At 41.1% G+C, this 15,816-nt stretch overlaps 1 protein-coding gene across 1 annotated transcript in view; it reads right to left on the minus strand.

The window, feature by feature from the left end:
- Positions 1-15,816, minus strand: part of LOC142960030 (roundabout homolog 2-like) — a 72,642-nt gene that overhangs the window by 15,926 nt on the left and 40,900 nt on the right. The window contains exons 3-11 of the mRNA XM_076101609.1: positions 13,611-13,768; positions 13,334-13,454; positions 13,036-13,174; positions 10,217-10,353; positions 7,736-7,860; positions 6,227-6,398; positions 2,322-2,527; positions 772-853; positions 471-636 (exon numbers count right to left, since the gene is read on the minus strand). Of these exons, the coding sequence (XP_075957724.1) occupies positions 471-636; positions 772-853; positions 2,322-2,527; positions 6,227-6,398; positions 7,736-7,860; positions 10,217-10,353; positions 13,036-13,174; positions 13,334-13,454; positions 13,611-13,768 (1,306 nt within the window). The remainder of the gene's footprint in view (positions 1-470; positions 637-771; positions 854-2,321; positions 2,528-6,226; positions 6,399-7,735; positions 7,861-10,216; positions 10,354-13,035; positions 13,175-13,333; positions 13,455-13,610; positions 13,769-15,816) is intronic.

Genomic DNA, 15,816 nt, shown 5'->3' on the forward strand with positions numbered 1-15,816 from the left:
TCATTATACTATAGAAGTAATCTAGGCAGTTTATTTGGGGCGACACTGGTAGGCCATGTTCCTAGAGACTGGAAGCAAAAATCATATGTCACACAGTAATGACATGCCATAATCACGCGTGAAATCTTTAGAAAAACGTCCTGTCATCTTCAAAAAGAGTGATCAGGGTAACAATCATGACACACGCTAAGCCTTTGACGTCCTTTCTTTTAGTCAACTATTTGGTAAGGAAAGAACAAAAGCTATTTCTCACATGCCAATCATTTCCTGCTTGAACTTTATTTGCCGAATAATTAGCATTTCAATTCAAATACTTTTCTTTTTCTTTTTAAAAAAGAATTGCAAGCCATTCAGAATAGTATGCTTGAAACTGCCCTGGCTCGATTGAATGCCCACAGAAACGCCCACAGCCTGCCATACAAAGTTCGGGGTCACTAAATGTAGCTGGAGGCCATAGGTCACAGACATACCCAAAGGCCTCGATGACATAGGAGGACACTGGGGAGCCCGCCTCCGGCCCCGGTTCCCATGACAACGAGATACTGCTCTTGGTAACATCAGTGACCACTGGCTTGGAGGGCGGACCCGAGAGAGCCGTTGCGTTGTGAGGCATGAAGTCTAAGAGGTCAGTGGAGTCTGACAAAGATGGAAACGTAGAGAGAGAGAGACATAATGAATACCTGCAATAGCAAAGAATATCAAGCAATGTCGTGCTTGATATGCATACAACTGTGTTCATTTTCCATATGAATTATTTCTTCTGAAGCAGACCTCTGACATCCAAGTAGGCACTCCATGATGTTTCTCCACTGGAGCTGGTGGCAACACAGGTGTACAACCCCAGATCAGACAGCTGAGGAAGACAGATTATTATATTATCATTAAGGCTAAAACAAGCCACCATTTGCATCTGCATCATTACAACTACAACAGTTGTAACAGAAACCAAATTCAAAACTAAAACCAAAGAATAAGGGGAAGCAACCTCTATGAACTTGACCCATACAGACACATTATGTAGTTTTCAGGCTGTGCTTGGTTGCTGTGTTCAACTGAGTCCAATAGTCTGTGTAAGGCTCGTGCCAGGTTTCTACAAGCTCTTACGTCACTCTGGGCTTTTGAAGGAGGTTCACAGCTAGTAGTACAGTCAAAATGCATTAACCTCCACTGGCCTGCATTTGGCTCGAGAAAAGCCGGAGAGTGGATGAGGAAACTTTAACACCGGGCAATGAAAAAAAAAAGAGCCCAGTAAGAGCTGACATTAATTTTCTTAATTGATTTCCTACAATAATAGTCACCCTCTATTCCCAGAACCATCAACATTATCATCATCAGTGCTGACACGGAGAATAAGAGATATGACAATCTAAGGCAATGCCTTAGGAACCACTCACAACTATGCTATCTCTCAAGAGAGAGGAGAGGAGAGAGTGACATAGGAGGAGCACTTTGACACTGTGACAGGACACTGTATATTGCACTTCCTCCGTTATATTAGCCCTTTTAGACCACTCACTGGTCCCTGTCCTTGAGTCCTTGCGTCTAACTGCTGCCTCAGAGATTCGGACTAAAACGCAGCATTTAACAACTTATAAAAATCAATCCTCGCTATTCATCTTTTAAAAGCAACCTGGCTGCACTTGTCCATTTGAATTACGTTCAGCTGACATCAGCTGGCAGATGAGGGACTTTTTCTTTCGTCTTTCACATGCAATAGAAGGACACAAAAATAAAACTTGTGTGTGTGTTTGAATTGCTGTGTTTGTATGTGTATCTATGCATGTACAATATAACTATTTCCCTTTTTTTTATAGCTGTTTCTATTGACAGTGCAGTGAAAGGTAGGTCATCAAAAATAATGAAACACAAATAACCTAAACACCATCCAATGGAAGTAGAGAAATGTTCAACTTGCAGGTAGTTAAATGTGTGCACTGAGTGAATATTTGCAGGCACACATCTACAAGAGTTCAACTGATATGGCACAAAACGACTCCGTTTTTAACTTTGGGGTGACTCATTTTCTCAAAGAGTAAATAGTCAGGTACTGATAGAAACATTGCCGGTGAAACATGATTGCTTTGACCACTTCAGGTGCAGCTAAAAAGGAGGAAATAAAACCTTAAAGTTTCAGTTGTGGCAACGTCACCGTGTTTCCAGTTCTCACCACCATTTTGGTGGTTATCATATGCAATTAATGACTTAAATTACAAAAATAAGACCCAAATGACCAAAACCATGGAATTATCCTGCAATTCTCGTACAATGCTGCATGCTAAATCCTACGTACATCCATCTCTCTGTAATCCACTATCACCTACCCTGGTACTCTGGATCTGAAGGCTGCCATGCTCCAGCAGGGAAAATCGCGGATCCTTTCCAAGCAGATTGCCGCCATTCTTTCGCCAGGTGACCGTGGGCTCTGGGTCCCCTGATGCCTGACACTTAAGGAGGGACACGCCTCCCAACGCCTGCGTTTGGTTGGATGGGCCTTGTCGGATGATGGGTGGAGGGCGGTCCTTCAGGGCTAAGGATAATAATCAAGGAACAGGCATTATTTTCTTTCAACGCACTGTAACACAGTAATTTTGATGTCACGGTCTTGGCATGTAGCAATGACTTTCTATTATTACTCGTTAGATTTTGTCTGATTTGTGGGGGGCGGGAAATGTGACCTTATCACAAGGTGTTAATCTGTGATTGCAGTAATTGCATTAGTGACTGCGGGCCCAAGATGTTAGGGTTCAATCTGATGGATTTGTTGTGAGAGGAAGTGACTGCTTTGCGAGCCTTTTCTACAGCAAGGCAGTCTGCTCATGGCACTGCATCACACCTTTGAGCTTTAATTACCAGGTGAGGATTAACGATGCTTCACCCGTGGTGCTAATTACCATACCTTCTTTATAACACCTCTCAACACATTCATGCCTGTCCTCTCTCCTTCCTACTCTCTGACTCATGGCTGTACCTCCACCCTTTCGGCATCCCCCCCCCCCCCCCCCTGCCACACACACACAGACACACACACACACACACAAAACTAAACTCTGAATTAGCATGCAGAGCAGAACAACAATACATCTCTTTTAAAGCTTTTTAAAGCATGTTATATCATCCAGAAAACAGGCTCTGCACTCTGCAACAGTAATATCTGAAGTGTTGAAGCTCTCTAGGCCTTGTAACTACCCTCCGCTTCCAATTTCCTCACTGCTGCTCTCCACTGTTATCAGGTCTGTCTCCAGTTGTACAAGTGTTTACAGCAGCTTCCCCGTGCCTAATCTTTCATCACACCTCCTTCAGCACAATGAGGAACACGGCACCTCAAGCAACTGGGTGAAGGTACAGTAAGCAGAACCACCAGTGATATGCCAATGGTTACTGTACAATTGCTGCTGAATTGTTTGCATTTACGTGGCAATATAAACATCATCTACATAGTGTCGCTGAAAAGCGTTTATTAGGATTGTCACAGAAATAAAAGCTTCAATAATGAGCCTTTCATGGGGAACTTCAGTTGAGCATTAGTTGTTATATTGGCTACAGAAGGACAGTCTAGCATTTCATTTCCATGAAAACGTTATACTACTGTATATCAAGCTATTATTACCCCCCCCAAGCGATTAGAGAGCCAACAACAACATCATATTGCTGTTCCTAATTTAGCTGCAGTCCTGTAAGACAATCATACAGTCCAGGCTTTCGTGACAAAGGTAATAATAAAATGTTGATTTCTGAGATTGTTAACCACAGCTGCAGAACTGAATTGTTTTACAGTAGGTTTGCAGATAAAGGGATTTTGGCAGACTTAACAACTGGTTGTATGCCTGCTACTGAGTGAATCTTGGTTATTAAAAACACTGATAAGATGAGTGTGTCAAATCCAAGCATCGCTTTCTACAAATACCATTACAGCATTGCTCAAGACTCGAGTTGAGAGGTGACTCTCGAGGTCCTGGTTTGTACTTTTTGTTCAAGCATCACACAAATAGCCACGTAAGCCTCCAGGCATCCTCAGTGTCCGTAAGAGTCAGTCGGACAGGTTGAAGCGGTACTACACACAAAATCTTCTAATGTCAAGTATCCATCCCCTGTAGGCTGGAAATATGACTTTAAAGAGAGTGTTGCTTGCTCCGATGGGGAGGGTAGCGGCGGTGTTCAGCTTGGATACCCAGTAGTTACATTAGACGCTAATGGTGACCCAGTCTGAAAAATGGCTAAATACAATGACTCTGTTTCAATCCGCATGCACAACCTTTGGCTAGCAAACTAGTGTATGCAGTGGGGTGTGTGCATTAGAGTGCACGGCTACTGTTCTTACAGTGGTCAGGTGAAGTGCCCTGTACTCACCTATTCTGCACAAAAAATCGCTATAGCACGTACCATTCTCACAAGTCTGACTGGATATTTAATAAACCTGTCAGCTCAGCCCTGACTTAACGCCCAGGGTGGAGCACTAGTCCATATATGGACCTTCAGAAAATGTACATCCAGTTCAGGACCCTCTTGGACGCCCTTCATTTTGAGTAATGCTAGAAACGTCACGTCAACTACACTTGGTATCTCGGCAACTCTCCGTTTACAGCCATCAATCAACCGCATCTTTCCCTTCCCTCATGCTCTAAAGCAAACATTTTGATATTGATCCATCTCTTCTGAGTGACAGAACAGGAGTCATTTCCTCTGAAAAACCCTTCAACAGATGTCAATTTAATAATGTGTGGGAGAAAAAGCCAAGAAACAAATGGAGAGAAGGGCATAAACAGCTCCCAGCTGGCAGCGGCACAGCACTTAATGTTGACATTAAAGCTTTGTCAAAGGGAAGAAAAAAAGTTAAAGTGCCTCTCCATCAAGGAGGCAGTTTTATTTTACACAGTTTTAGTCTTTTCAGACCATTCACACACACAGTGAGGTGATAATGAAACAGATGATTGTGTGGGTGACTGGCTTTTAGAACATACTGTAAGATGCATCTTTGCCGATCTGAGTGTGGGCAGACAAGTGCTGTATATTCCCTGTTTTATTAGGTCTGGAAAATGTTGCAATCATATGTGTTTTATTTGTTGTAGATAAAAGCCCAGTATGCATCAAAATGAAAAAGCATCAAACACAAAAGCAGAATAAAATTGACAATGCCATTAAATTATAAAGTGTGTTGTACCCTACACCAACAACATTGCTAAAACAAACCTGTGACTTCAGGAATAAAGGTAAAATATGTTTAATGGTTCAACAGCCTAAAGTTTGAATAATGTCACGATAGGAACATGAAGAAGACAATGACTTTTGAGAGCATTTGTGATGTGTTTAAAATGTGTCCATTATTCTTAGAAATCATTATTGACCCTTAAATAGACGTCATAAAAAATATGCACGTGCATGTTGGCAATGGAAGTAGTATTTTTTCCCCAGCCATCGAGACTTTGAACCTTGAATTTGTCTGTCAACGGCGTCAAAATGTCGTTGTTGCATGTTCAGTTGTCAGAATCGATATTCTAACAGCGGACTCAAGTTCTACAGAATTCAGTCAGGATTACGACAGGCGTGTCAGTTTAACAAGTGGCGCGTTAACTGTTGACTTATGTTGTGTTGTGTATCTTTAATTGATTGAGGCTTTTACGAGGACACCTACAAGTTCTGGTCATGTCTTCAACAGCTGTAGCTATAGGTTTCTCCACCAACTACATGTATTTATCTGGCCACTTAATATCGGCCCACTGGTTTATGTATCGGATCCACTCACTTATAGCACACGGATCTGTCGAGTCAACTTGTTTAGGTTGCATTTGCGATCTTCGGTGATTAATGCCCTTGCATAGCTTGACAAGCACTCCGCTGTACTTCCATTGCCAAAAAGCATGTGAACACTCATATGTCATCATTGTTTACAAACTGTAAAAGGGTCTATATAAAGCAGTGGTGTTTCTGTCACCTACCAGCTGTTAGGAGTAAGCCCTCCAGATTATACCATATAGGAAAAGTAATGCTCCATTCTGGTGAAATTACCTATATATTGAGCATTGCAGTCATGCAATAGTTTTTTGTATTCACAATACCATGCATGTGCTTCTCTGATGCATAGTGTAATTAACTTAACAGGGCGTAACAATAGAATGTTTAAAAAACAATTAAAACTAATTGCTATTAGTGCATGTTGGTGATGTCATATCAGATACTTTAACAAAATATAAGTAGCTCTCACAGTTACTATGTGTGTGTCCAGCCTTACCGTCTGCTACCTCAAGCTGGGCCTTGGCCAGGATGCTGCCTGCCACAGTGAGGGCCTGGCAGATATAATAGCCCGCATCAGAGCGCTGCACAGAGGTAATGGTCAACTCTCCATTCACTGACACAGAAGCACGGCTATCTCCCTGTTTTGGTTGGTTGGGGAACAGAAGATCCTACAGGGAGTGAAAGAGGGAAGCAGTGTAAATAAAACGGGATGACATACTTTCTTGGTAGACCAAAGGTAAACAAATTCCCTTATAAAGGATGTTTTTTTCAGTTATTTCTATCTATGTGAAGGTAAAACATATTCTGTAAAAATTCAGTAATAAGTTGCTCATAAAGTAGATATTGCTAGCCACACAAAATGATACTGCTTTAAATAGATTATTAGGACTATTATTGCAAATATACTTCACATCATCAGTATCTCTCCTGGTAAAACTCAAGAACTACAATTGCTTGCTTACTCTTGAGTAGTTTGAATCACATCTTTCTAAGGGTCAATTTTGAGATGGCGCATATAAATATTTTCATTTTTTTGCAGATGATGCCTTTGTATGTGGATCTTGCTGTCACTGATAGTGACTTAACTTTCCCAAATTAAGAGTTGGTTGTCTTAACATTTTTCCAATGAGGAAAGAGAAACTTGATCAAGGGAAATAAAAAAAATGTTTACTTCTTTGTATGGACATTTCCATGTTGTCTTCAGACACACAATCTGAGCCTGTCACTAGAAAATACAAGCACTTTCAGTGGATGTAAATTGACAGTGAGAATTTCCCCCAAGCGATTACATTACAATCTATTTAGTGGTTTCCGTACTCAATACTGGACCAATTTCAAAAAGTGTGATCCCCACTAGTCACTTAGATGGATAAAGAGGGGGGAAAACACCATATTTGGTCAACCAACTGACTTCAAAGCAATCACTGCTGTATCAAGACATGTCTTCAGTTTGCTTATTCCAACAGTTATGTACAATTCAGTCAGTAAAGTGGGTCAATGTCTCTTTCCTACTAGGTCTGAAAGGCAGTTTACCCCTGAGAGTGATAATCCTGCTGTAATAACCTGCAGTCATGGTCATAAAATTGAGGCATCAGCTTTGTCTGTTTCTGCACCCCGAGCAGACAAGCTGATGGGCAGGAAAGGACATTAGCCTGCTTTCATTATGTCTAATGACTCTAATGCTGCACATGTCATTGTTTCTTGCTAAGTGAATTGGCCAGTCGGACTTGGGTAGATTGGTGATGAATGACCACTTTGTTATCTGTTTATGGAACAGAACTACGGTGTGCTGTCACCTGGTTTGATCCTTTTAGTTAGACCCTTGGCCATTTTTTACATTTTAGATACTCTGGATGCTGCTACAGAATTTATGATCGTTTTAATCTAACTCTGTATAGCAAGGTGGGCCTATGAATTATATCATTAATTCACCATCATGCACACATATATACAGCTACATTAAAAAACAACAACAACAACATTTTGTCAAAATCAGTACCCTCACCTGGCTACCCTCTCGCTGCCAGAAGACAGTGGGCTGAGGTTTGCCTCTGGTCTCACAAGGAAAGGTAGCTGTTCGTCCTTGTGCCACAATCTGGTCACGGGGTCGCACCACAAACTGGGGCGCCTCTGAGGTTAAAGGTAAAATAAACCATAACACAATAGCAATACATTTGCAAAGACTTTCAAAGTGCGTATGATAGAAGGACTAGTTTTAAAGAAAAATGCTTGGACTGAAGGTCCAGCTACAATCTAAAAGGTTCATGCAGTAGGTCTTTGTTATTTCTTTAAGAACTGTTTCTTGACTATGCCAATCATACAAGTCATTCATCCAGCTGCCAGAACATCCGAATGAATGATATCAACTAGTTAGCAGGGTCCCAAAACGTCCTTTTCAATTCAAGTTTTTGAATTAGGGCATATGAATCGTACTGTATCAGGACCCCCTGAAAAAGTGAGGTGGTAAATCCAAACTGCCCGGAAAAGTCAAGGGTTGATAGCAACAATGTGGATATGCATGTCCAATATTAGTTTGATGAATGTTTGTGGAATGCTACATCAATCCATGCATACGTGTGTGATCAAAAACAGAAACAACGAAGAAGAGCAACGCATGCATAATGGCTTCAGCTCTTACTTACCAACAGGGCGAGCTGGTGACACAACAATGGTGTGAGTGAGATTAACACACAACACAGAGAGAAGGAAAGCAGAGGAGTAGAACAGAGGGACAGAGAAAAAAGAATGAAAATCAGAAATGAATGAGATGGAGTTTGGTTCTAACTTACACAGGATCCGCCTTCTACTCAATTCTATGGGTAATACTCTCCTCCAATCACGAGCATAGCATTTGGCCACTGAAAATTTGCAGAAGCATAGCCGGCCGATCTGGACGTGCCTACCTGAACACACGCTGACCAGACAGTACAAAAGGCAGCACACACACCCGTCTGTCTGCCATCCTTTATCTCTTCAGCGAATGGCGATTTGCCCACTGACAGCTCATCTCCATGGATGGAATCAACACTTCAAGAACCTCATCAGTACGTATTTGGGTGGGCACATCTTGATTGGCCTGCTAGGCTTATGCAAATTTCCAGTGGGTGAATTCATGCTTGTGATTAGAGGACTGTATTACCCATAGGGACCAGTAGAGGGCATCACTTGTGCTTATAGAACTAGGGTTACAATATCGTAACCTTCGTATCCATCCATGAAGTTTGGGTGGGGAGGAGGGTGGAGCTCAGTCACCAGAAGCAGGTGATGGTATGGGTTTCAAGGAAATGGCACCTTGGCAATAATAGAGAGAAGGGTAACCAAAAAAAACACGGGCTGAACATTTTTTCTGCAACCCATGTCCCCTGAAGAGCACATTCACACAGTTAACAGATCCTTTTGTATATCAAGTGTCTCATGTATGTGAAACAGACCTTTGACAAGGACAGGCTTAGAACAGATTGCATTCAGGTGACTGAATAGCAAAATATCATTTTTATTTAATTAAAATAATTGCCATCTGGCTGACTGTCATGTATTACTTTTGTTGCACCATCAGCCCAATATGAACTTTAATTCGTAAAAATAATTCAAAACATATCCCAAACAACGAGTGCAAATATATGCACATGACCTCTTAAGGTGAAACATTCAATCAGAGATTGTTTAATTGAATTAATTATCATTAATAATTTCTTCTTTCTTGGGGTCTTTCTGAAAATATTCAGACCAGTATTTACTGCTTTAGTGCAGCTTTTGTATTAGTGGTCGGTGTTGTTTCCAACATCTTAACATTGGGTCGGGACGTCTCTTTAGAGTATACAACAAGTCATGTCTGAGTTATAAGAACAACAACAATAATCCAATATAAAAAGCATGAAGTAATAAAGAAGGAATGAAAACTTAATATTATGAGATCTGTAATATACAGTGTGTATTATGATGTATGAAGGACTAATCCATGTGATACCACTATGTTATTGGTTGGTTCCAAGTCAAGTGTTACTTCCATCTGTCTCTCCTCTTTGTTTAATTGTATCAACAATGTTTTCAGCATCGTATAGTGCCAATGTAAAGAGCAGAAAGCAGAGGGGGCCTGATTTGCCAAATAAAAATATAATATTTTTAATTGCTGCAATATCAACCGTTACTATAAAATAGCTTCCCCACACTGATGTGATGCAAGTATGGCGTGAGTGGGCAGGATGGAGAATGAACCCCCCAGGAGGAGTTATAACAGTTCACTTAAAGCTGGTTAGATTGTTCATATCTGGAGCCTGGCTGGAGATCTGGAGCAATCAACTACATCAGCCCTGCTATATGAAAGAAAAGCTGAGGCCAGGACCAGCCTTTCAGCAGGGGGGCAATAACACTCGTAAAGTGGGCAATAAAGGACTGATTGTCCTGTGGCCTGCTTTGGGAGACACAAAAAAATATCAGAGATGGGTTATGAGCTTTGCTTCAAGTGAGTCCACAAGCAGTTACCCACCTCTGATAGTCAGGTAGGCAGAGGCCTCCAGTTTACCCACACGGTTCTCTGCGACACAGGTGAAGGTTCCCTGATCACCGACTGATGCTTTCTTTATCCTCAGAAGGAAGTCCTCTTTTTCATATCTGATGTCATACCTGGAGACGGTGACATGTGACGGTGACAGTCAAGTGAAGGGACCACAGGTCAATTTCATAAAACAGGAACATCAATAGCAATCATGCGTATCAAAATGTCAATCAACAAACACGAAAGTGGAATCAAGCTTGCGTAAACTTGTGTGATGTTAAGATGGAAGCTTTTATTTAGGTTGTGTCATTTTTGATGGAATAAAGACAGACTTTGTAAGACAATTAAAGACTCCCTGCTGCACACACTCTGCCACAGAAGCAGTAAAAAGGGGAGCAATTATGCTGAGATGAAGGCATGGCAAAATGAAAGGTGCTTTCAGCTGGAACCCTGACTGTTCCACTATTTCAATATTTATAAAGACGAGCCACCCACTGCGGAGTGGGCTGTGCAGTATGCTATACTATGTGTGTATGTGAGTGCATCTGTGTGGGAGAGAGCAAGCAAAAGCGAGAGGGAGACAGAGACAGAAGGAGAGATAGACAAACAGTCTGGGAGTAAGGGAGTGGCACGGTCTGACAAACTGAATTTGATGAATGAGCCGAGCAGTAAGAAATGACTAATTCATAGATGCATCAGTGTGCATCCACCAGTGCAGCATACTGCAAGGCAGCAGTGGTGCAGTTGGAGTGGGATAAACATCTCAGCTACCAGAGTTTAGATAAGCGCCTCAGAGGGGCTACAGACAGAGAGAGCAGAAGAGCAAGGAGTTTGGCTCTCCCTCTCTGGGGGGCCTTTTGGCGTTAGAGATCCTGTGAAATTGTCTAGCCAGCCATACTGATTCAGAGATGGGAGACAAGTCAGGCAGAGAAATGGCACAAGGGGTGAGAAAAAGTCACATTTGAAATGGATGTTCTAAAGGGCGTGGGGCAGAATATCGATGGAGGTTGTGGGGTCTGTCCAGAGTCTGCTGAGGACTCCATTCACAGCACATCTCTGACCCAGATACAGCCTTCCCAGGAGTTTACGAAAAGAATGAAAGCAGTGGAAGGAGGGAAGTGAGGCGAGGCAGGTCTGAAAGTAGGACATGTTTCTAAAGTCAAGGGGTGCTGAGGTAGAGGGCACAACACAGGTGGGCAGACAGACTGCCAGGCAGAGAGACAGATGTGGCAGATGTTCTACCTCACAAGGTATCCTGACAGCAGTAATGGCTTATAACAAGTGTTGGTTAACAACTGTTGCATCATCAAATGTTCCTCTTTTTATAAGGGGGTGACCTTTTAATTTAGTAGTCCTTAAAAATGTTGTTAAATCATCAATTTAACATAGTTGACTCAGTAGGTTGAGCATTACAGGTTGTAGGTTCCATGTCGACTCAAGTTTTATCTGTTTACTTGCATTTGACTTAATTGATGCTTGATAGCAATTCTGGTAGTGATTTAATTCAATAACATATTAGTTAATATTACATTATTACATAGTTAATTATGTATACAAAATTAGTTTTAGTTGAGAAATGTTCCATCAATCAAAAGGAAGAGGGAAGAGAACAGCTAATGCATAAACCAGCCAAACAGATTACATATAAATGCAAAGGTATAGTACCAATTATTGTACTAAGTCTGATTTAATATGACATTATTAATGCATCTTAATCAGGTTTCTCATAATTAGACAAGGTTTACCCAGGTTATTGTAAACGTTACAGAATAAACACTTTACAAAAAGCTACCAAGTGAATGACATTTGTTTGTTTTTATGATTTATGTTAATGTTTCTGAAATTGCCCTGGGAATAGCCACTTGTCTGTCTTTTATGATTCAATTTAAGTGTTTGCTACAGTTTGCTTTGTTATTTGTTAAATACATTGGATGCATTGCTCAAGTCAATTTGGTTGTAAAAACATTTAAAGTCCAGCTGAATCTCATTTTGTCATCCCATTTTACAGCCTCAAATCATGCCAGCATGCTTTGAATGTCACGTTAATCGTTTTATATTATCAAAAGGAAAGAATAAGGGTCTTAAACTTTTTGTCAGACCTAGCAAAGGCATTAAAAGGTTGTGATGGATGGCCAGATTGCATAATGAGACATAATGTAATTAAAAGTATAAAGCGCTGAGCAGTGACTATTAAAACCCACATGACAGGCTGATAATGACTTAAAAAAATAAGTGCTCCAATGGGATTGCAGAGCAATTAATATGTGCTTATGATGTGGGTACACAAGGGTGAACCAAACCACAGGAACACCTTTGATGAAAATGATGCAATCCATTACAACGGCATCAAAAAACTACCAAAGAATCAACACCTTTCTGACTGACTGGACATTACAGACTTCACAGAGGTACTATTTCTTGTTGGGCTACTGTGTTGGATTGTTTTTCTATTATACATATGCTCTTGTGTCAATCTCTGCATGTTTTATTTCGTCTCATGTCCACGCACATAAAGTGCAGGGGCACTTGAAAGTGAGAATTAGTTGAAAGCAACCCGATGCACATGCTTTCATCTAGTAGTTCAAACAGCAAATCATGAGATTGTCTGAGTCTAATAAATGATTTTTTGCCACACTGATGAAAGTCTTCCATGTGTAACATGTTGAATATTTTATACTTTCTTAAGTGGGACTCATTAGCTCTGCTTCACGGTTATCTATTATGACTTTTATTTCGTGAATACACGCACGCACGAACATGCACGCACCCACAGACATAATGCGCAACACACATTCGCACGCGTCCCTCACCTGCCGCGGGGAATGTCCACGTCCTCCTTCCTCCAGCGCAGTGTAGGAGGTGGGTCACCATGAACCTGACACCTGAACTCTACAGTCTCGTCAACTAGGACCACCTGGTTCACAGGCCGTTGCACAAACACTGGTCTTTCTGGATGTGGGCAGTACACATAACACGGATGCTAAATATACTTTTTGATAGAGTGGTAAATACTGCATATGCTGGTGTTCAGTAAATACCTTAGAGAAAAAAAAAGTCATGCTTTATTGCTTTTTGAGCCAGGCAAAGAGTGTATATGAGACTTCTTACCAAACACTGAGAGCTGAGCTTTTTCGCTCTCTCTCTCCCCGACCATGTTGGCCGCCACACACACATATATCCCCACATCACTCTTCTTGGTATTTGAGATGGTTAGCTTTCCTCCACGAACCTGATGAAAAAAAAGGCATGTGATTACAATGAACCAGTCCAATGATAAGTGCTTTCCATGGTAACAGCTCCACGTAAATCTGAACAGGTGAATCATTGAGCATGCGAGTCAGAGTATAAGGGTCTTGTAAAAGACGTTCACTGGTGAGTTACCCACCGTGATCCTGTCATCTTTGAGGTCAAGGCGAGCTTTATCTTTCCTCCAGAAGGTGGTGGGTTCAGGATGCCCACGTGGAGACTGACACTCGAGGCTCGCAGTCTCCCCGACCGCCACCACCACGTCCTGTGGGTTCTGCCTGAAGTCGTCCCGTAACACTACGGGACAAGAGGGAGCAGGAGTGGTTACTCCAACTGTAGCAATGGCTCATACCGATTATTAGTTTGAACTTCATTCAGATTCTATTATGCGAATCAGAAAGTCGCTCCAAGACTGAGCTGCCTTGCGCTTCCCGACCTTTGCCACCTTTTTCTAATGTGAGAGTCAAAAGATAATTCAATCGAGTAGACTGCCTCACAGGACCCTCAGCAATTTCTGTATTTAATAATACAGCTGTCCCCCCGAGGATATAAGCACAGGCTCTTCTTTGATCTCAGTTGCTAATGTAATAGTGTGTAAAGCCAGGTAGGATTAACAGAACAATATGGGAAAGATATCTAGCAGAAGAGCAAGACACATTAAAGGAAAGTAAGACTTTAGCAGTAACCCAAAAAGGGAGGTCTATAAGTCAACACTGGATTTCTACAGCCCTATAGAGGCTTCCTAACACAAATCCCCTTACATCGCACGTGGGGAAGGGGTTGGATAGAACAACTGATACTGTTCATAAAACACAATTAATCACAAGTGCTTATTGTTTTTTGTAAACCCACAAGTGGTGACAGCAATGGACACACTGGGGAAGGCATGGCAGGAGATCATTTGACCTGAAGCTTGTGCTAAAAGGAAACTTTACGAAGGTCCATAATGAAACAGGTTGATCCTCTGGGGAGTGTGAATGAGCTCAGTCCATTAAAGTTAAAGTAGCGTCTTGTGTTACGAGTACAGTATCTGCAGTACGTTAAATAGCTAGAGTGGCCTGATGATTGTGCAAGAAGGAAAGTCAGAGGGTCAAAAAAAAATAATTAACATCCATCCTCTGGGAACCTGGAATAGCCTCAGAGAATTTTGCAACATAATATTATGAATGCAATCAAATAATCAATACATCAATTATCAATGGCTGCACTTTGTGCTCTAAAAGATCCAATTTTCAAAGTTATTATTTTGACTTATAAAATATACCAGTTTGGCTGAGACATGGTTTTCTTTCTGAAACCTTGAATGAAAACATGAAAACAGCACTTTGGAGATGGGTCTGCAATTGTAGCAGACACAGGGTCAGACCTTGGTTATTTGAGAAGAGGCTGTACCACCTCATGTACAAATTGGAAGCACCAGTGACTGACCAGGGATATTGACTGAAGCAATGGAATGTCTCATTTGGGTCCAGGGGTAAATGGTTTCAAAATATCTCACTAACAGCAGCAATTGTTACTGTTTCTTTTGACTAAATATACTCAAAGTCCACCATACTGTACTGTAGAGGAATCAATATCGTAGCTAGAAGAGGGGCAGCAATTCTATAATACTAAAAAAAGCCTGAATTTATGACAGCTACTTTAAATACAGTTGGTGAAGTATGCCAAAATAGCTTTTTTTTTTATATCTTGAAGGTACACACCTTTAGCTCATTAGCATTCCATTTATGAGCACTTCTTTCTGCATTGTTCCACTGTTGGACAACCGTTTCAAATTATCAATGGCAGGGATGTCTGTACTTGAGTTTGAGTGTTCAAAGGAGCGAGGACATCAAGAATTGTCAAGCAATGCCACACTCATGCATTTTGAACAGAGCTATGAGCTACGTATCTGCTGCTTAAGTTAAAAGGTTACAGCTTCAATATTCCCTAATTCTGTCACAACTGTTGTCCCAAATATCAATTCAAAAGCTTCTGCTCCAAGTAGCCACAGGAATGAGCGTACTGTAAACCATCACTGGAATTAGGTTTAAAAATAGAGATTGCGATTTTTGGATCCTGCAATGAGTTGTGCCGCTTTGCATTAATACCTTATGACATGTTGTTTTTGTGAAAAGCCTTACTGTTGGCCAATGTTGAATAAAAAAAGTGCCTCGTGTGACAACAGTTCAAATACACTGTGAACAATAAAAGAACATGGTTGTAGAGAATAAAAAGATTTTGTGTCAAAGAAAATCGTGTGAATAAACATTAGCTTCTAAGTGTCATTTTGGATTTTAGATATAAGGAGTGACTAACAAAAAAAAAACTAATTATAATCCACACTTGCTGGATAACAGGTGATA

Source organism: Anarhichas minor, unplaced genomic scaffold (assembly GCF_050575085.1).
Source record: "Anarhichas minor isolate MPS153535 unplaced genomic scaffold, ASM5057508v1 ptg000027l, whole genome shotgun sequence".
Lineage (NCBI taxonomy): Eukaryota > Metazoa > Chordata > Actinopteri > Perciformes > Anarhichadidae > Anarhichas > Anarhichas minor.